This window comes from Pogona vitticeps, chromosome 1 (genome assembly GCF_051106095.1).
Source record: "Pogona vitticeps strain Pit_001003342236 chromosome 1, PviZW2.1, whole genome shotgun sequence".
Lineage (NCBI taxonomy): Eukaryota > Metazoa > Chordata > Lepidosauria > Squamata > Agamidae > Pogona > Pogona vitticeps.
Window position 1 is genome coordinate 93,264,948 of NC_135783.1, and position 21,705 is coordinate 93,286,652.

Genomic DNA, 21,705 nt, shown 5'->3' on the forward strand with positions numbered 1-21,705 from the left:
ACACTGAAAGCAAAATACTGTAAAGGAAATGAAAAATGGCAGGAAGGACACATGTAAAGTATATACATTTAAAGCAAGGACAAGGCAGGAGAAAGTTAAATATTTGAATTCATTTAAAGGCAAAAAAAGTAAAGAAAAATGTTTTTCTTTCCTCTCTTGTTGCCTAAACCCAAATATGTAGTGAAGATAACACAGCAGTTTGGATATTCTCCTTAAAACAAAGCAAGTATCTACAGTGACTTGAATGCTGAAAAAGTCAGGCAGCTTATTGCTTCCATCTTGAGGGCTTGTTCAGATGGGGGAATTTGGAGCGGTCTAGACTTAAAAGGTTCTTATCTTCCGAGTGACCTACCACACTTGAGTGATCTGTTCACACTGGATATGTTTGTTCTTCTGTGAGAAGGTTCCAAGCAGGGCTTTGGATCTTGGTTTATTCACAAGTAAGGTTTATTCAGCTTATTCATGAGTAAGGAGACAACAGTAGAAGACAGCAGTGACGTGACAAGCTCACAGCAGCAGTACCAGTGCAAGGGAAAAACGGGGAAGATTGAGGAGACAGCAGATTACTCCCTTTTTCTTGCCTTTCTCCTCAGCCAGAGCTCTGCTGGGGCTGTGCTGCCTTGTGAGACCACAGAATAAGTCAATCTCTCCCTCTGTGAGGTGGCAATGAGGAAGTGGCTCCACTGGTGAGCTTTGAAAGCCTGAGCAGGCAACCCAAAGATAGGTGCTTTATTCTTCAAGAGGATGTGTGTTGTGTGTGTATATTTGTGCCTCTAATCCAACTAGTTTTCCTACCAACCAACTACTAAGCCAAAAATAATGTAGAGAAAGGAAAGATGCTGTCGTCTCTCAATAAATTTGGACAGGGGAGGCCAACATACTCCCCTTCCCCCCCTTTTCCTGTAGCCATCATTCAGTGGTCTAGGGTGACTTTCCTTTTTTTGTTAGATAAAGTAAGTGAAATAACAAAACAGCAATGCACCACACACATAAAGCCAGTGTGTCTTGTTTATCTAGAATAGCACTGGATCAACAGGGAAATAGTTTTAAAAAATGAAGCAGTACAGAAAATGAAAATAAAGGAAAGTGTTTCTCATCATCTATTCAAATGTCACAACCCACCTAATGCGTCCTCAGATAACACTTCCCACAGTTCCATTTGGATGTGAACTAACCATCTGCAAGGACTACACAATGGGATAATCATGCTAAAATCAACCAACCAAAACAAAACAAAAAACAAACAAACAAAAACAGAAGCCCTAGTGCTGCAACAGAAAGGAGCAAGACAGCCCTGAAAAGAGGCAGGATGAAGCATTGTAAGTCAAAACACATACGGATACCATGACTTGAACCAAAACGCACCAATGAATGGATAAATGGATAAATCCATTAACTGTGATGAGAACATGAGTTGTCACTGGTGCCTTGCTCTTGTTGTCTTCCCACTTTCATACTTTTCATATATGGGATATTTGAGGAGGAAGGTGTTCATTCTTAGTGATGCACTCTCTGTGTCTCTAAGTCCTTTTAAATCTAAATTTCCTCATGTATGTACTGACTACGGTATTTATTACACTAAAAATGTAAATATTTGGATCCTGTTCACCTTGATTTAGCATCTCCAGAATTTGTCCAGTTTGGTTTCTGGATAGGAATTCACCAAATCTCAAGCATTCTAATTTTAAGTTATAGAAACATGATATCCCTTTAAACTGGAGACTCTTAAGTTCATTCTGTCAGGAGAATAATCCAATTATATATGCAGGGTTTTTCTCAACCTTCCTTTGTTTAATTAGTTCTACTACACTCCCTCAAGCAGCTAACAGTAGACTAAGGCATTTATTGTCCATCACACAATCTAAATAATAAAACCTAAACTCTACTCATTAGTATTACTTCATAGAACAAATCACTACCAAAGGAACTTGCATTTGTTACTGAAAAATACTCCTAATACCCCATGTTTACTTGGGGGGGGGTGAAGTTCAAACATTATGCACTTGGCAGAATTGCTATTCATGAATATATGCAAAGTTTGAAAAAGTTTTGTTCTGTTTTTTGTGGTTTATAGCTCCCAATTTCTTGAAGATCCGAGGAGTGGGGGTGAATTATCCCGTAACAGCTATAAAGAGATCTGTGGCTGTAAATCCTATTTTCTGTTTTCTATGATGACCCCATAAGTGGTGGTACTTTCTCAGGGCCTAATCCTAAATGGTCAGTATTAAAAATGAATACTGTATCAAGACTATTCATTTAAGATGCTTACAACAGAAGCAAGGCAAGGGGTTGCAAGGTTAGCACCACCCTGCTCCTTGAAATTTCATAGCCAAAATTTGAAGACCAAATCCTGAGTCTAGTCAACTCTATGTGGCAGGAGCCAAGACTGGCTTGCTCAGCCACGTGACCCATATTGCTCCAGTGGTTGGTCTGACCCATTGCTTAATTGCTCAGGGAAATAGTTTCTGTCTTATGATCATTTAAGAAATTGGTGATCATTAGATTTTTGCTGTTCACAAGAGTGACATTCCACGTGGACACAACATCAGCTTGGCTGCACACACCTCAGGGCCCCAACAGACTCAGAATAAATGATGTGTCTGCCTGTTTCATTATTTTTGCATGGCTCAGTTCTGAGAGGCAAGGGAATGCACTGGGAAATGGCAACCACCACAGTTTTCCTTCTGATGCATTTAGCGCTGCATTCTCACCCCGACTCAATAGCTCTCTTCAGGCATTACATCCAGCACTATGGAATGGCTAAACAGATGCCGGCCCTGTGAAGATATATGTAAACCATGTCCTCCCACTTCCTCATCCCAGTGGAAAAACATTCAGAACTTTGGGCGATTGGCAAAAAGTTCTGCAAATGACCTTGTAGTTCACGGAGCATGTAGGTATGATCATGAAAGAGCTGTAAGTGGGAATATCATTGCATTTACAGGTTATGCTTCGGAATTTCATACTAGTCACACAGAAGTCAAATGGATTCTGGGAAAGGCAGGGATGAGCTTACATGAGTGCCCCCATCTCCACCACTTTTAAAAGACTTTCCATGATTTCAGGCATATAGAAAATGTTAATCCTTCTAGCTTTCTGCCTGTCATTGACTCCTTGCAAAGAGGGACAGTCTTAAAAGAATATTATCTGCTGGACTTGGTGATTCCCCATCTAAACCACTTGAAGGAAAAAAAAATAGTAAATAGTCTTATAGTACCTTCAAGACTAACATGTTTCAGCTGGCATGTGATTTTGTGGACTACATCCTACTTCTTCTGATGCACGGTGCATAGCCTAGGTAGACAGATCTTTATACTGTCATACAGATGATAGAAGATTAGTTCTAATGGAAATGTAAAAGATTTGGCATGTTAATGGTCAGTTGGTGGCCACTACAGCTCATTGACAATCCTTGAGGATGACAGATGGAAATCTATATGGTGCTTGTTAAGAGTCATTCATAGGTCAGCGGTGGGTAATTTATTTTATTTTTTATTTTTAATGTAACAGGTACAGTCAAGCGTGGATAAGAAAATTAACATATTTGAGGTGGGAACATGTCTTTATTAAGTCCAGTTTAGTAAAAGAGTATGTTCCACAGTTCTTATTGCATTGCTTCTTGTATGGGAGTAGGACACAAATGAAGATACAGTACCAGGGTATTAATGCTGCAAATCTGCATGTGTGAGCTGATTAATATATGTGTGGAGATAAGAAGACTATTTAAAGCAAGAGAGACAAAACCTCTTGGTGTGTTCTTGTTCAGCTCTTTCTGATGGGAAGTTATTTGGACTGATCTGTTTGAAGAGCTGATGAGAAAATTCTAAACAAATGCTGCCTGGGGAGGAGTATGAAATAACACAAACATCCCATAAGTTGTCTGCAGATTGCCGCTGAACTCACGTAAAGAAGCTTGCCTGGAACAGAATAACTGTCAGGAAACTTTGGGACTCTGATATATAATTTTTCTAAACTATACACAAACTCTTGGTGCACAGCTTGAGGAAGATGAATTATCATTGAAAGCTAGGTAGCTGTCAACTGTTTGCTTGAATTTTTAGTGCTCTAATAAAGGTATTGCTTGCTCCTGCATTTATCTGGGCTGTGGCCTTTCTCTGATATTGCTTTGGATCCCAGAACTCTTTAGAGGAAAGAAGATGGTGGCAGCTGCACTCACCAAGTTCAGATGCTCAACAGGAAGAAGACAATTTGGTGTTGTTGTTTTTTCAGACCTACTCCCCGATCTTTGCCTGCCCTTGCTGTCCAGTACATTTGGTTGGGTGGGCACCAGAGGTCATTTGAGGATGAATAGGCATATAGCTAGACCCTTCTCTAACCAGTTGCTGACTCCTCGCTACATGCATTTGGACTGTCAAAATATTGCAAAGTTTGGCATCAAAATGAGATTGTCTGCCTTACTTTAACCATAAGCTGATTGTGTCAAAGTCATTTTAGTTTTCATTCTCACTATATGAACACCAATAGATGGTCAATGAGAGTTCAATTGGACAATATATATAATATTGAATTAAGAAAACTTCTGTGTCAAGTTAGCTGAAGTCATTTCTTTACTTTAAAAAACTTTTAAGTTTGCAAAAATGGTAATGGCCAGAAGTCTTAAAAGCAAAATTGTGTTAGTGTTCTCTTGCTCCAGTACAGGAATTCTGTTCAAGAAGACTACATTATAAGTGTGGTGATATCATTAAAATGTGTGTAATTATGTTACTAAATCACATTTTTCTTTGTCTTGGGGGAAAATCCCATGAAAACCTGTCAGGAATATAATACTGGATGAAAATATGTTTTAAAGAAAGAAAATAGTGAATTACTCGAGTAAGCATCTGCTTATGCTCATTTTGTTTGCAGTTTTATGACCAGAGAGAAAACTTTGGTATATTATATTTGGGTTTTTTTTAGTTTATATTTTTATTATTTTTAAAACAGAAAACAAATACAAAAAAAACAAAAATACAAATAATAGTGCTTACTATACACTAAATTCTACCATTCACCCCATACCCACGGGACCCCATTGAGCAATATTTTTTTTACAAACTTCCTTTCCAAAATTGTATAGATTCTTGTTTAGAGGCTTTCCCCTTTCCTTTGACTAATACAAATTCAACAAATCTACCCCAAATAATGTAAAAAATATTGGAACTTATTTCCCCTCTTTTCATCTTGAATTCAATAGACAATTTGTCATTCAATGCAATGTCCCATACTTCACCATACCAATCTTCTAATTTAATATCATTTTTGTCTTTCCAAATTCTAGCTATTAATATTCTAGCACTTGTCATAAAGTTAGAAATCAATTCCTTTGAATAATAATCAAGATCTATCTTATCAAAAATTGACAACAAAGCAATTTTAGAGTTAAATTCAATATCTTTACCAAATATATCACATATTTCCTTAAAAATCAGTTTCCAAAATTTCTGAACCAATTTACAATCCCACCACGTATGATAATACATGCCAATTTCTTCATCCCATTTCCAACAAGCTTTAGAGTAATCTGAATTTATTATATTCAGTTTCACAGGAGTGAAATACCACCTTAAACAGATTTTTTCCCTTCATTCTTATCGACATTAACTCTCATCCTCCACATTTTTATCCAATCCTCTATTTCAATTTCTGTCTTTAAATAATTTTTCCATATTAATTTCAAACCTTCTGTTCCCCTCTCTTTTTCCTCTTCTTCTGAAATTATATTATATATTCTATTTACTACTCCCTTCATCAAAGCATCTTTCTGCATATCTTCATGTGATGACAGAAATTGTTCATACTTAGTGCATTCTCTACATTTACCATTAGTTTTCAGCCATTCATTTGTCCAAGTATCTAACTGAATATAATTATACCATGATAGTTTATTAGTTTGAAGTTTAACCATAATCAACTCCTTCAATCTCATTTTACTCATCCCTCTCCTTCAGTCTTGCAACACTTTTATCCTTAAACAAATCTACTAAACCCTTTAGGTTTGTAGGAAAATTTTGTATTTCAATCACTAATTTTAATGGTGAAGTTGAGGAACATAGTTTCTCTCTATAGCTATTCCCTGTATTTAACATATTTCTTAAATAGGGTTTTTTCATCTGATTTATTGTATTTCTTTTTACTACATTAAACAAGTATTTTTCAACATTCCCATTTATTTCTGAGGATACCATATCCCACCAGATTAATTTTTCTTTATTGTATATAATCTCTCCAATAAATCTTAATTGTATTCTTGAAGGCTTTCACGACCGAGATCTAATGGTTGTTGTGGGTTTTTCGGGTTCTTTGGCCGTGTTCTGAAGGTTGTTCTTCCTGACGTTTCACCAGTCTCTGTGGCCTGCACCTTCAGAGGACTGGAGTAGGAACTCTGTCCCTGCTCTGTTGCTGTTTGTTGGATAGTTGAGTATTTATTATTATAGAATATAGATAATAAATCCTGTTATTTTCCCCAATTTTTTCTAAGTGCTTTTTAATATTGTCCATAATGGGTTTTTAATAGTCAACAATGAATCATCAGCAAATAAATTAATCTTAATTGTATCACTTTTTCCTAATCCTTTAATTATCATTTCTTATTGCATTAGCTAGCAATTCTATAACCATACAAAACAATATTGGTGAAAGTGGACAGTGTTGTCTCCCATCCTTCTTCCAAAGAGATTACTGAACACAATAATCGATAAGCAGTGCATGACACTCCTCTTGTTTATCCTCTCAGCAATCCTGTGAGGTAGTTTAAGATGAAAGCGAGTGCCTGGTGTTAGGTCCAGAGAACGTCATGGCTGAGTGGAGATTTGAATCAGGGTCTCCTGCTTCCAAGAGCTTAAGTGTTTGTTATAGGTACATCATGAGAAGAGAAATTCCTTAACAGCAGGAACTTTTCCTTTTCCTTTTTTAATATAGTTTTCAAATTAGCTTGCTTTGTTCTCTGTGCTGTTACCAGGAGCTGAGACCAAGCTTTGTTTGCAAGTCTGATTCCACAGGCATGAAAATCAGCTGCAGTCAAGTCTCTAAGATACTAATGTAACTTCTTTTCGAATGGTTGGTTAACAATAACATATAATTTCTTCCAAGACTCTGCTAAGCTGCTGCATACAAGAGAACACAATGTTATTTAAGAAAATCACTCTCTGCACATGAAAGAGTGCACACACGTATGCATCTCCCTCGCTTAAATGGAGACGCCAATAAGAGTGAGGGAACTCTTACAGCGTTTAGGAGCTCCTGCGTGTATTGCATCAGTGATAATATCTAGGAAGCAGATCAACACGTGGGCTTTTTCGACAAGGGTAATGACAAACCTAATGTTTTGAGAGAGGCAGAAGCATTTTAAAACAGAAAAAGATCCCTTGCTGAATCGATTGATTTGATTGCTTCATGCTTGCCATCAAAAGACACAGAAACACACACTTATATATATTTGCTGAGTTCTGAAACAAGCAATGCTGTATTTTTTTTTCAGCAGACCTGAATGAAAAAGTCAAAAGCTTTCTCTGGTGGGCAGCTAGGGGTTAGCACTTCTCACATTTCCCATGTCATTTCTCCTTAAATTGCCAAAACAGCTTTGCAATTAAAAATGAAGTCAGCCAGCTAGCCTAATGTATGAGGACAGACTGCTGGTTGACATAGCTTCATGGCGCTGAATGCCACTTAGCACTGCATTGCTATGATTGACTTAAGCATGTAACCTTGCAAAACCAGCTGTGAAACTGACTTCATGTTGCAGATGAAAAGCCTGCTGCAGACACTTTTTTGTAAGGTCTTCAGTAATGTATAAGAACTTCTATCTGTTGTTTCCGCACTACCCACCAGTGTGACCAAAATTTTCCACCGAAAATGCCAACAGCCCTCTTCCAGTGTGGGATAGGCAAAAAATCCCCCCATCCAAGGCCAATCAGGATGAGGCTCAAAAATTCCTATCCAGCCCCTTAAAAGCGACCAGAAAAACTCACACTAGAAATAGGGAGGACGGGTGGGTGCCCGAAAAAGAAGAGGGTGGTGAGAGGGGGAAAAACTCTTTAAGTATTCTGGCTTCACCCCTCCCCCTTGCAAGTCTCAAGAGGTTAAGATAGTCTCTTGCTATCCCAGGTGGAGGGCAAAGACCTGGCCTCACTGCCCAAAGTCCAGGGACTTGGCAGCGGCCGCAACATTTGAATATGCACATGTACTATAAAATAACTTAAAATCCACATAACATATTTGTACATAAATATGGTTTCATTGGCAAATCTGATTTCACAGATACAGATTCAGCTTGAATCACATTGGTAGAATACCACTGTGATGTTGGCACTAGCAATGGACCAGATAGTAGTCCTGCTATTATGTTGTTTTTAAAAAACCCAAACAGTGGTCACAGTGGGGTACCAAAAATTACTGGGACTGCAACAGACAAATGAGAAGTTTGTTCTGCCTTGCTGCTGTTGGGGTACAAATAGTTCCTTTGAAACTCCTATTTGCGTTAGGAGAGATCCCCCATTTAGAATATAAATAGCAGAATAGATCATAAATCTATATTCCAAATTACAGTAAAAGAGCAGCAGATACAACTGCTTTCTGAAGTGATTTCCAAAGTCACTCTCTCTGTGCAAACTGCTGGGTAGTCCTTCTGTCACTAAGCTTCTTGACTTCCCTATCAGAGAGGGTGCTAATATTTCTACTTAAAGGGAGAGAGAGAGAGAGAGAGAGAGAATTGAGCCTGAAAGAGAATAATGTGATTAATGTTATGCTTTTATTCAAATGGGAGAACCTACATTCCCTAGATCCAAATTCAATGCTGAATGCACTGGCTCACACCATCTTCATACCATCTTCTTCACAAAAGTTCAGAAATAATAATGTGCACAGACATGTCCTTGGCCAAATTCCAATTTAACAAACTCATTTTGGGTGTTAGCTACTGTGTGTTTAGTTTGCAGACAACATTAGACGAGAAACTGCTATTACTTCTGACAACATCAAGAACTATATGGATTTCCAATTGGAACAAATATTACTTGTGAAATCACTTGGGGACTCATGACCAAATTTTTCAAGGCTATTGATTGGTCAGCTGGTTGAAGAAATACCTGTGAGTACTAAAAAGACTGTCTTCACAAGGATAGCAAGGAGGCACAAGTGGCCTAAATGATACACATGGAAAGCCACTTCTCTTGAAAGTTGTTTTGATCAGTTATCCCCGGGTTCTTGTTAAGTGTAGCTAACTCATGACTTTTTGATCATTTTATTTTAAAAGCAAGTGAACTTCTCTATGCCTGGCCCTTTTAAAATGTATTCAGTTAAAAGCTGGAGTTGATTTAATATTTTGTCTTGGTGGTTGGTTTCACCCATGTGTTAACCAAGAGGTCATATTAAGCTTGTTGTTAAGGAAATATTGAAAAGGATAGATACTTGCATATCTAGGATTTGAGAACTGTAAAAAAAGCAAGGACTATTGGCACTGTCTCTGAGAGACAGACAAAAGTACAGTGGTGCCTCGCAAAACAAATCCCCCGGGGGATGAAAAACTCGCAAGATGAATGGTTTTGGCAAAGGGGTTGATGACTTGCAAGATGAATGTTCCTATGGCTGTGCTTTGCAAGACGAATGTTTTCCATTTTTTGTTCCTGCCTCATGTTTGCTGATTTTTAAATGTTTTTCTATGATGTTTAAAAAGTTAAAAGTTTTTTGATTGAAATTTTTTAAATCATCTGCACAATATGTATGGCTTTAAAGAGAACTTAATAAACGCTTTGTAAACCAAATTTGTCTTTGTTCTGACTTGTTTTGCCCATAGGAACACATTAATTATACTTCAATGCATTCCTATGGGAAAACGTGTTTTGCAAGACAAATTTTTCGCAAGACGACATTAGCTGCGGAATGAGTTAAATTTGTCTTTCTTGATTGGTGCAACCATAACATATCAATTTTGCTTCTTGGTTTGATGGCTTGCCAGAAAAACTGCATGAGATGCTTCTTTTTGTCCCAATATGTTACATTGTCTGAGACAAATATTACTCCAATGGCAAGAAGCATTGGGACAATTTTTGTACCAGCTGTCTTTTTGCCTATTAGAAAAAAAAACTATACATACAAGTGACAAAACGTTGGGAATGTGGCTTATGGTATTATGACAATACCAGAAGATACCTATCTTATAGGTCTAGTTCTCTGTCCATTTGCAACAAATGTATCTCTGGAATTCTGAAATGTTCTCTATCTGTCTAGATGGGGGATTAAAGGAAGTTTGATATGTGGTCAAACATTTGTTGCCTCCTCTAGTTTTATCCTTAGCTACTCCATTAGATCAGCAAGCATGCATTGTACAGTTAAGAGAGCAGACAACTAAAATCTCATATATTTGTGATTCTCAAGTTGTTTGGGTATTATTTCAAATAAATTCATCATAAAGCTCACATAGACACACAGAGTCCTTAGCTTGTATAAGCCAAGCCAAGTCTTGAGTGTAATTTTCTCTCTTAAGCCCAGAAGTAACAACATGCAGGCAAGTTTCTTCCACCAAAATGTAATCAGTGTTTGAAATGAGGATGATAGGGTTGTCTTTAACGCATTCCCTCCTAACAAATAAAGGCATCTTAAGGAACAGCTTCCTGTCAGATACCTGAAACACTCTCTCCTGAACTGTGCTGACTGCTGAGGCTTTTGCTACTTTCAGATGGAATCTTGATTGTGGATACCTAAATGTAGTATGTGTGACAAACCCAGACCTACTGGGATCTATCACACAGTTACTAAGCTGCCACCAACCATTCCCTATAATAAGTCACACAGACCAGGGATGGATTTTTAAACAACAAAAGAATAAGGTTTATTTTAAATACAAACAGGGTAAATAAAACAATCAGGTGAATAAAATAAAGTAACGTGGCTTATTCTCACACACACAAGCATACAGTTTGGTTCACCTAGAACCTTTAACTTAAAGCACAGACCCTGAACCCATCAGTTCTGGCTAACCAACAGACCCCTGAACCTTTCAGGCTGGTACTCTGACACACAGTAGTACCCTGTCAGACACCCAGACTCCCACAACAGCTTCTTCTTCCCCAGCTGCTGCTTCGTCACAACCCAGTGTCTCACAGTCTGTCTCAGCATCCCCCTCTCACACACCGGCATCACATATTTATACAGTACAGCCCCTCCTCCTGATGTCCCGCCTTCCACTCCCCATAGGATGGAACTTTCCCTCCAAACCCATGACAGACAGGTAACATCAGTGCTGTTATGTAACACCTCCCCTCTTTAAAAGTTGTTTTGTAGGGGGAAAGCTAAAAGTGCTTTTCACCAAAAAACCAACCTGCATAAAATACACAACAACATTTATACATACCATATAATACTTACATATGCTTACACTCCAAGTTAACCATAGCAAATATGCATTTAAACATTTTACCATATACAGTACATCAATTTACCTTTATTAATACAAACCAAATTCAAAACCAGGTACATTTTACTTTTTATCAGCATTATATACATATAGTCCATGTTCTTTCGCCGTCTTCAGTCTTCAGGTCTTCTTGATAAGGCGTCAGCAACACAGTTCACTGACCCTCTGACCACCTTCACTTCAAAGTCATAGTCCTGTAAGTTCAAAGCCCACCTCATAAGTTTGCTATTGTGGGTTTTCATTGTCTTTAACCATTGCAATGGTGAATGGTCAGTACACAGAACAAAATGTCTTCCCCAGATGTAAGGCTTGGCCTTCTGGATCGCGTAGACTATGGCCAAACATTCCTTCTCCACGGTTGCCAAATGTCTCTCACCTTTTTGAAGTTTCCTACTCAGGTAGGACACTGGATGCTGGTCACCATTCTCATCCTCTTGGCACAGAACTGCTCCTACCCCGCTGTTAGACGCATCGGTGTAGATGATAAACTCCCGGTCGAAGTCTGGAGCACGCAGGACAGGATAGTTGATTAACGCCTCCTTCAACCTCTGGAACGCCGCCTCACAGTCGCTGGTCCACGGGATGCGGTCATCAGCCGTCTTCCTCGTCAGATCGGTCAGCGGAGCCGCAATCTCGCTAAACCTCGGGATGAACTTTCTGTAGTAGCCCACCAACCCAAGAAATGATTTGACCTTTTTCTTGGTGTTGGGTCTAGGCCAATCACGAACAGCTTCTATTTTGGCCTCCAGGGGTTTTATCATTCCTCCCCCTACCATGTGACCCAAGTATTTTATTTCTGGGCTACCCAGCTGACACTTGCTGGCCTTTACTGTTAGCCCTGCTGCACTTAACCTCTGCAGCACTAACTCCAGGTGTATCAGGTGATCTTCCCAGGTATTACTGAAGATCCCTATGTCGTCAATGTAGGCCACTGTAAAGTCATTGAGCCCTGCCAAGGTCTGGTCCATCAGCCTTTGGAATGTGGCTGGTGCATTCCTGAGACCAAAGCTCAGGACTCGAAACTCATAGAGACCAAAAGGGCTGCAAAAGGCAGTCTTTTCTTGATCCCTGGGATCAATTCTTAATTGCCAATATCCCTTTACCAGGTCCAATGATGAGATGAACCGACAACCCCCTATGGTTTCAATCAGGTTGTCTAGCCTGGGCATTGGGTAGGCATCAGGAGTGGTTACACGGTTTAACTTCCTGTAATCAACACAAAACCTAATGCTCCCATCAGGCTTGTCCACAAGGACTATTGGAGAGGACCAAGGGCTAGAAGAGGGGACGATTATGTTCTCCCTCAGCATTTCGTCCAGCTCCTTCCGCACCTTGTCCCTATAGGGTCCCGTTACTCGGTATGGGGATACTGCCTGCGGGGGTGCATCCCCTGTGTGGATCCGATGCATCACTCCCTTCACTATCCCCGGCTTGTTGGAAAATACCTGTTGATATTTATTAAGCAGCATTTTTAATTCTTGCTGCTGGTCTTGGGTGAGTGCAGGACTGATCTTTACCTCCTCTGGGTTGTATTTTACTTCCCCTCTACCCTCCCAGAAGGGTAATTCAGCTTCCTCACTCTCAGCTGCTTTTATCGCGAATAAAACCCTCTGTTCCCCTCTGTAGTAGGGTTTTAGGGCATTCACGTGAACCACCCTCCTTGCTTGGTTCTCCTCTTGCTCTATTAGGTAGTTCAGGTCTGACATCTTGGAAATGACCCTATATGGTCCTGCCCATTTGAGCTGCAGCTTATTCTCTCTGCAGGGCCTAAGCCAAAGCACCTCCTCCCCTGGGTCAAAGTGCCTCTCTCTAGCTTTGCGGTCATACCATGTTTTCTGTTTGACCTTCTGCGCTTGCAGGTTTTCTGCTGCCAGCTCTAGATTTCGCTTTAGGTCATTCATCAAGGTGTCTATGTAAGTCACAACGTCTTGTGGGTCATCCTGGGTGATCTGCTCCCAATTTTGTTTTATCAAATCAAGGGGCCCTTTCACCCTTCTCCCAAATAAAAGTTCGAATGGACTGAACCCGGTACTGGCTTGTGGCACTGATCGATAAGCAAACAAAAGGGATTGCAGCTTCTGGTCCCAATTGTTTGGATTCTCTGCCAAGTAAGCCCTAATCATGCGCATTAGAGTCCCATTGAACTTCTCAGTTAACCCATTACTTTCCGGATGATAAGCAGTGGTTTCCTTGTGCTTTATTCCACAGATTTGCCATAAGCGTTTCATGAGCTTTGACGTGAACGATGTGCCCAAATCTGTGATTATCTCTGAGGCAAATCCCATCCTGGACATGTACCCCACCAAAGCATCTGCCACTGTGTTAGTTTCAATATTAGTCAAGGGTATGGCTTCAGGATACCTTGTGGCATGGTCCACAATTGTTAGGATGAACCTGTTCCCCCTCTTTGTGGCCTTGGGCAAAGGTCCCACAATATCCACCCCTATGCATTTGAACGGAGTGTCAATCACAGGCAAAGGGCACAACTTTGCTTTGGTCCTATCGCGGTTATTCCCCTGCCTTTGACACACATCGCATTGTTTACAGAACTCCCTGATCTGCTTCCCTATGTCAGGCCAGTAGAAATTCTGTGTGATTCTCTGCTGTGTTTTGTTGACTCCTAAGTGTGCAGCAAACATGTCAGAGTGCCCCCTTTGTAAGATCATGGGGCGATACTTTTCAGGTACCACCAGCTGACTTCTGATCCCATCTCCCCCTTTTGAGATATTCCTCAGGGTTTCTCTATACAAAATCCCCTTTTTCTCCAGAAATCTCACTGGGGTCTCAGGTGTTAGCTGGGCGTCAGTCACCTGTTCAAAACACTTTTGGAGAGTGGCGTCTGCCTTTTGCTCCTGTCCAAATCTGCTGTCTGTGGTTAAGGTTTCCACCACAGCTTCTGAACTCCCCTCTGCTTCCGCCTCTGGCTCATCATTACCCCCCTGAACTGTCCCTGTGGTGGCTTGTGAGCGTGTAATCACTAGCACCCGTTTCACATGTTCAGCCAGGTCATTTCCCACGAGCACGGCTGCTGGCAGAGTCGATGAAATTGCTAGGCGCCAAGCTCCCCTCCAGCCTTGAAAGTTGACAGGTACCTCAGCTACTGGCAGAGAGATTATCTGCCCCTCAATCCCTGCCACCTTCATGCTCTCATTTGGGATTATAAACTCCCTAGGGATGATATCTGGATGGCATAGGGTTACTTGGGAACAAGTGTCCCGCAGCCCCCTATACTGACGGTCAAGTATTCCTACGTCCACCCCTGCTGTCTCAAACAACTGAGAATCTGTTTTTATCAGCAAGCAGCGCTTTACCTCCAGAAGAGGACCATTTTCCTCAGCCTGATCAGCAGAGGCAGCTGTCCCAGACTGAGCAGCCATGGCAACAGGCTCCCTCTGTGACAATGAGCTTTGCTCCTTCTGGACACAGAACACAGCTTTTGGCTTGGTCCCACTAGCATTCTGAGGCACCATTCCTTTTAGCTGCTTTAATTTCTCACACTCTGAGATTAGATGACCCTTTCCCTGACAGAAATAACATTTTCTGGTATATTTTGATTCTCTCTCATCTTGTTTTGGTTTTCCCTCCAAAATCTGAGGTCTTTGTTTCATGTCTGAGGGCTTCCCTTCACCATGGGCCCCTCCCCCTTGCTGGCTTTTCCCTGGTCCCTGAGAGTACTTGCTGTAGGTTTCTTTGGGTTTACCTACAGATTTCCCCTCACCCAAGGGCTTTCTTATTTGGGAGATAAAATCCGCGATTTCTGCGGCTGCTGCCACAGATTTCGGTTTCCTTTCCCTCACCTGGAATTTCAATTCCCCCTGCAGGACTGAATAGAACTGTTCCAGGGCTATCAAGTCTTTAAGCTGCTCATAGGTCTCTATTCCCTCCTGCGATAGCCATTTCTCAAGCAGCCTCACCAATTGGGCCCCCACTTGGGTAAAAGTTTGTTCTGGTTTTTTAGTGAGGGACCTGAACCTTTGTCTCAGCTGCTCTGCATTTATCCCATGTCTTGCAAACACCAGTTTTTTAAACTCTGCAAAATCTTTCATCAGTTCCTCAGGCATCTCGGCATAAACTTCAGCAAGGCTACCACTGATTAAAGATCGCATGATGGTCATCTTCTCAGTTTCCCTCACTGAGAAGTCCACAAACGCTCTTTCCACTAAGGAAAAGAACACCTCAGGACAATCTCCCTTGTGGTACACAGGGAATTTCTTCAGGTCAGCCTTAGACAACTGGCCTCCCTCAGAATCCCTATTGTTATTATGGTTCTGGTTCATCATTTCCAGTTTTCTTAATTCAAACGCCATTCTTTCTTTTTCCAGAGCAATTTTCTCTCTCTCTAATCTTTCTTCTTTTTCCAATTGCCTCATCCTCAGTTCATGCTGTTGGGCTATGAGCAATTTTCTGAGTTCTGGGTCCTGCTCTCCTGTGCTGTCACCTTGCACTGAGCCAAATTCATCCTCAGAACCTTGGTCAATCTGGGGGTCTTTCACTTCACTCATGTCTGCTACTTGGCTTCGAGTCAAGGGCATACCCCCCCCCTCAGAACAGGCTGCTTTAAAAAGTCAAGCCTCAGAATAAAACGACCACTTTTTTTCCTTCTTGCCTCAGAACCAGCTCTCCCTAGAGATTGCTGCTGTTCTTCAGCACTTAAATTGCAACAGTATCGAGTCAGAGCCTACCCCCCTCTGCTGGGCCTCTCAGCTGGCAAGCTAGCTCACTGTTGCTACGCAGATTTTCCTCAGCTTTTTCCCGCCAAAACTAGGTTGCCTCAGAGCACCTTAATCTAAGTCTCCCCAGTTGGCACGTTCTTCTACTAGCGCACCTCCCCGTGAGGTACACCTAGAAGATTACCTACGCGCCTCAGACTGTCCCTGACTAGACCCCCCTTGCTCTGGGCACACTTGCCAAGGCTTTGCTGGACTGCTGGACAACTGGACCAGTCGTATCCCACACGCTGGACACCAATCAATGTGACAAACCCAGACCTACTGGGATCTATCACACAGTTACTAAGCTGCCACCAACCATTCCCTATAATAAGTCACACAGACCAGGGATGGATTTTTAAACAACAAAAGAATAAGGTTTATTTTAAATACAAACAGGGTAAATAAAACAATCAGGTGAATAAAATAAAGTAACGTGGCTTATTCTCACACACACAAGCATACAGTTTGGTTCACCTAGAACCTTTAACTTAAAGCACAGACCCTGAACCCATCAGTTCTGGCTAACCAACAGACCCCTGAACCTTTCAGGCTGGTACTCTGACACACAGTAGTACCCTGTCAGACACCCAGACTCCCACAACAGCTTCTTCTTCCCCAGCTGCTGCTTCGTCACAACCCAGTGTCTCACAGTCTGTCTCAGCATCCCCCTCTCACACACCGGCATCACATATTTATACAGTACAGCCCCTCCTCCTGATGTCCCGCCTTCCACTCCCCATAGGATGGAACTTTCCCTCCAAACCCATGACAGACAGGTAACATCAGTGCTGTTATGTAACAGTATGTACCACGCTGTGAGGCTTTTAAAGATCTGTCCGTTGTCTGAATTGAAGTACAGGCAACAGTGTTGGCCTCACAGAATAAGAAGCATAGAACAAGCAACTAGATAGCTTTTATTAGACCAATAGCCTGAAGTTAGCCCAGGTCACCGGATTCTTTTCATGCATCAAAGAATATTCAAGTAAAAGAATATCAGCAGCAGTTGTGAAGCTCTACTTCAGAACCTGTCCTAAATATGTCCTTTAGATAAGATAAAACAGGTACAATAGATCTTACTAGACCAGAATCCATCACTGAATGTGATAGGATGTGAATGTCTTAGAGCTCTTATTGTAGATCCAGAAAGGAGCTCTTACTAGAGTTCAGAAAAGGAGCAAGTCAACCAAGAAGAAGCCAGGTGTAGTCACAATATCAATTTATATTTGTATACTCCAACTCTATCATCACTATATGAGATTGTTGCTTATAAACTGTGTGCTTATATTTCTCTGAATTGTCACACAGAGTGTTCCATTCTTTCCATGCTGCACTAAGAAAGATGCATCAATAATTGTCATTGAATGCAGACTGTCAATTTTAAACTATATACCACATGGCATGACGTGCTCTGGTCCATGGGGTCATGAAGAGTCAGACATGACTTAATGACTAAACAGCAACAACCACATGGCCTATACTACACAGTGTAGTATACAGAGATATGGCTGTCCAATAAAGGAGAGTCCATTGCCTTCTGGATGATTGCTTCCTCTGTCAAACAGCTCTTAGGATCAGGAAGTTCTTCCTAATGTTTTGTCAGAATATCCTGCCTTAAAATTTCAGTCCATTAGTTCAAGTGCTAATCCAGAGCAGCAGAAAACAAGGTTGTTCCATCTTCCATGTAAAAACTGTTCGGATATTGTAGAATGGTTATATTATCACTGTGGAAATGAAAAATTCAGAAGAAATGAAGTAGCTGTAATAGCTGAGGCACGGTGTAGCACAGGCAGTTATAGCGCAAGATCTGACTAAATAATATCAGTCAGACTCCATGGAAAATTTATCAACATAACCATCACTTGAGCCTATGCTCCAACTATCAATGCTGAAGAAGAGGAAATTGAAAGCTTTTATGCAAGTGTCCAGGAGGAAATTAATCACACAACAGAACAAGACATGCTTATAGTCATAAGTGACTGGAACACAAAAGTAGGGAACAAGGCACAACAAGATCTTGTTGGAAAATTTGCACTAAGGAATAGAAATGAAGCAGGAGAATGACTCATAGAGTTCTGTGAAGCTAACAATCTGGATTTTTTTGGGGGGGTTGCAAATACATGCTTCAAACAACCAAACAGACAGCTTTACATGTGAATATCACCACATGCTCCATATAGAAACCAAACAGACTATGAATTGGAAGCAAGAGATGGAGAAGCTGCATTCTCTCTGCCCAAACAGGACCAGGAGCAGATTGTGGTATTCATCATGAACTGTGAATATCCAACATTAAAGCTGGAAAAGAAAATTAAAATAATTGTAGTGTGAAATATAATGTAAACAACATTCCTGATGATTTTAAAGTCCACATAAAGAACAGATTTGCATTACTAAACTCAGTTGGCTGTGAACCAGAAAAACTGTGGAATGAAACCATAGATATTATTACGGAAGAAAGCAAAAAGAAAATTCCTGTAGTAAAAACAGAAAAATCTAGATGGATGATGGAAGAAGCACATAAAATGATAAAGGACAGATCAAGCCTGGGCTCTCTGGAGGCAAAAATAATTAAAACGAGACTGTCCTACTTTGGGAACATCATGAGAAGACAGGATTTTCTGGAAAAGATAATTTTGGGAAAGATGGAAGGTAGCAGCAGCAGCAAGAGCAGCAGCAGCAGCAGCAGCAGCAGCAGCAGAAGAAGAAGAAGAAGAAGAAGAAGAAGAAGAAGAAGAAGAAGAAGAAGAAAAAGAAGAAGAAGAAGAAGAAGAAGAGGACGACGACAACGACGACCAAATACAGAACAGATTGATTCCATAAATGAAGTTTACCTGACCTGAGCAGGGCAGTTGATGGCAGGTCATTTTGAAAATGGCTCATTTACAGGTTACCATGAATCAGAGATGACTCAACAGCACACAACAACAGCAACAACATCACATCACTTCTTAGTGTACTCTTCTCCATGCTAAACACTCTCGGCTCCCTCAAACCATTCCTCACAGAGCTTGGTTTTTCAGATTCTTTACCATTGGTTGCCCTCTGGACACATTTCATCATGTCAATGTCCTTCTTAAGAAAGTTTCTCATGACTGGACACATTATTCCGGGTGAGGTCTGGTCAAAGAAGAAGACTGTAATACTGTTACATCCATTGTCCTAGAATTGCAACAAGCTTACAGCTATACCAGAAACAATATCAGATTAACCCACTATGATTTGCTTTTTTTAAATTAATTCTGGCTCTTAGTAATCATATGATTCTTCTTGATCAGTTATTACAGACTGACTCGTGTTGTGTTCTAGAGCCTCTACTGGAATCAGCATCTAGCTGACTAGTAATTAACTAGATTTGCCCTTTCCCCCTTTTTGAATGTGGAATCAATAATTGACCACCTCCTGTCTCCAGTTAGCTCACGATTCTCCAAGAATTCTTAGAGTATAGACAGAGGCTCTGAGATTACATCTGCAAGTTCCTCTAGATATAGTTCATCTGGCCCTGGATACTAATTCTAAACCTAGGCTGGACTACAGTCCCCTCACTACATCATTAATTTTGCTTTCATTGGAATATACATGGAGTCATGGGTCTGTCTCACTAGGGTATTTACAATGACCCTGTTGTCTTGGTTGTAGCATGTGCTCCTCCAATTAGGCAAAACAGCTTGTATGTTTGCACCTTCCCTACAAACAACAGTGTAATTATATATATGCTTTGCACATGCTGGCTGAAATCCAAGAGTAAGTTGTGAGTAGGACCCCTGAATCAATGGAACTATGTAGAAGTTGATTTTCCAAATCCGTACTGATTCTGTGGGTTTACTCTAGTTGTGATTATACACTATTTTCCATGATGTGTACAGGGCATTTCATATATTCAAAACAGTAAATTAAGTTTAAATCTGCACACACATCTCAAATTTGAGAGGGAATGTCAATACTTTCTTATTGAACCCTGTAAACCACCGCGCGCCCCCCCCCCGCCAAGGGATATACTAGTTGTCCTTTAAAGCACTACTTCCTATAAGCTTATTCATACAGTCCTGGTCATAGAAAATCCTGCATCTGTGCAACTGGAAAAATACAGAAAGTTGCGTATTTTCTGTGCCATTTAAATTGACATATTCAAAATTGTTCTAGGAGACATCCCACTAAAATAAAAACCGTGTTAGCCTTAAAGGTGTTTTTATTTTTCCCCAAAAGTCTGTGACAGGATATCATCCTGTGTGTAGCAGCAGCTGCATACAACCAGCTGAATGTCGGCACAGATCCAGCACCTTCAAGATTTTTCAGGTTTTTTTTTAAACAGCGCTGACTACGTGCTTCATAGTTGTATGAACCATCTCTAAGTACAAAGTCAATTGACTGTAAGTGGTGGCCAAGTAAATGTAATGTGATTGATGCAAGAGTTCCTGTCCATCTGAACATTCGGGGGGAAAATGACAAAGCAAACTTCCTTCCTGAGGACCGGCATGTGCTAATGGTAGGTAACTTGCCTGTATCCCTATGGGAAAAAAACAGGCCATTCAAGCAAAACAGCTTTTTTTTTTACATAGAACAAACTAGTTGAGCAGTGTTAAAAGCTGGCTATTGATTTGTGCCCAGACTGAAAGTCATGCGCTGATGTAAATGAAAATGTGTCAAGAGTCAATATTGATTTTTTTTTTTAAGCTAGGTTGTCCCCAGGGAAATACTGCCAGACATACTGCTATGCTTGTCAGTGAGTGAAATAAGACCCTTTTCCACAAGGCTACACATGTCCAGGCATCAAATTTCCTCCTTTTACTGAAGTAAAATGGACATGATGCCGAGCCCAGCTGATGTCAACAGCTTCTTCTTTTGAGAAAACACTCTGGCTGAAAGAGGAAGGGAATCTCATTCTGAAGGTCGTACTGTGTGAAGTGTAGATTTAAAATCCAAAAACTTTCCAAGAAATACTTGTTAAATAATTTTTAAAAAAATGTAAAAGAAAATTATTAATAATTAGCAAACAAGAGGTACCAGAGACCACTGTGCAGTTCTGAAGCACAATGACAATATAAACTGTGATATTAATGAGTGTTTTAACACACACACACCAACACATACACACACGTTTTGGCACCAGGTTAAAACCTTCCTGTTCCAGAAGGCTTTTAATTGAAATAACATCAACTGTGGGTCCTGATGGCAATTTTTAGAGTATCTATTTTATTTTATTTATACTACCTTCATTGATGTGCTTTAAAATTACTGACTTTTAACATTCAGTACTAATTTTATTACAGAAGTACTTAGTTGTGAAATATGCAATCTCTATAAGTGCTTTTTTGTAGTACACTATTATGCAAATATATTTGGTTAGTACTACTATTATAACTTGGTATTCATTTTCCCTTTGAATTATGTTTGTGATTTATCTGAAAGCTCAAGACACTTACTATGTGCATCCTTTAGGTTAAACATTCTCAAGTAGCCTTGTACATTATGATTACATACATCAAACAATGACCTGGCTCTTGACCTGTCACTGGAGTTTTTAATAATAGGAAGTAATGGACATTTTCAAGTGATCACGGGGGGGGGGGGGGGGCTGTGAGACAA

At 40.4% G+C, this 21,705-nt stretch overlaps 2 protein-coding genes across 4 annotated transcripts in view; one reads left to right on the plus strand and one right to left on the minus strand.

The window, feature by feature from the left end:
* Positions 1 to 21,705, plus strand: part of HS3ST5 (heparan sulfate-glucosamine 3-sulfotransferase 5) — a 244,445-nt gene that overhangs the window by 175,245 nt on the left and 47,495 nt on the right. The window lies entirely within an intron of this gene.
* On the minus strand, positions 10,799 to 16,929 carry LOC144586535 (uncharacterized). The gene is made up of 2 exons (XM_078384875.1): positions 11,787 to 16,929; positions 10,799 to 11,604 (listed from the first exon to the last, which is right to left on the minus strand). The coding sequence occupies exons 1-2, from the start codon at positions 15,940 to 15,942 to the stop codon at positions 11,597 to 11,599; spliced, it is 4,164 nt and encodes a 1,387-aa protein (XP_078241001.1). The 5' UTR covers positions 15,943 to 16,929; the 3' UTR covers positions 10,799 to 11,596.

Coding starts and splice junctions, on each gene's coding strand:
- LOC144586535 (XM_078384875.1), bottom strand. CDS start 15,942: ATGCCCTTGACTCGAAGCCAAGTAGCAGACATGAGTGAAGTGAAAGAC.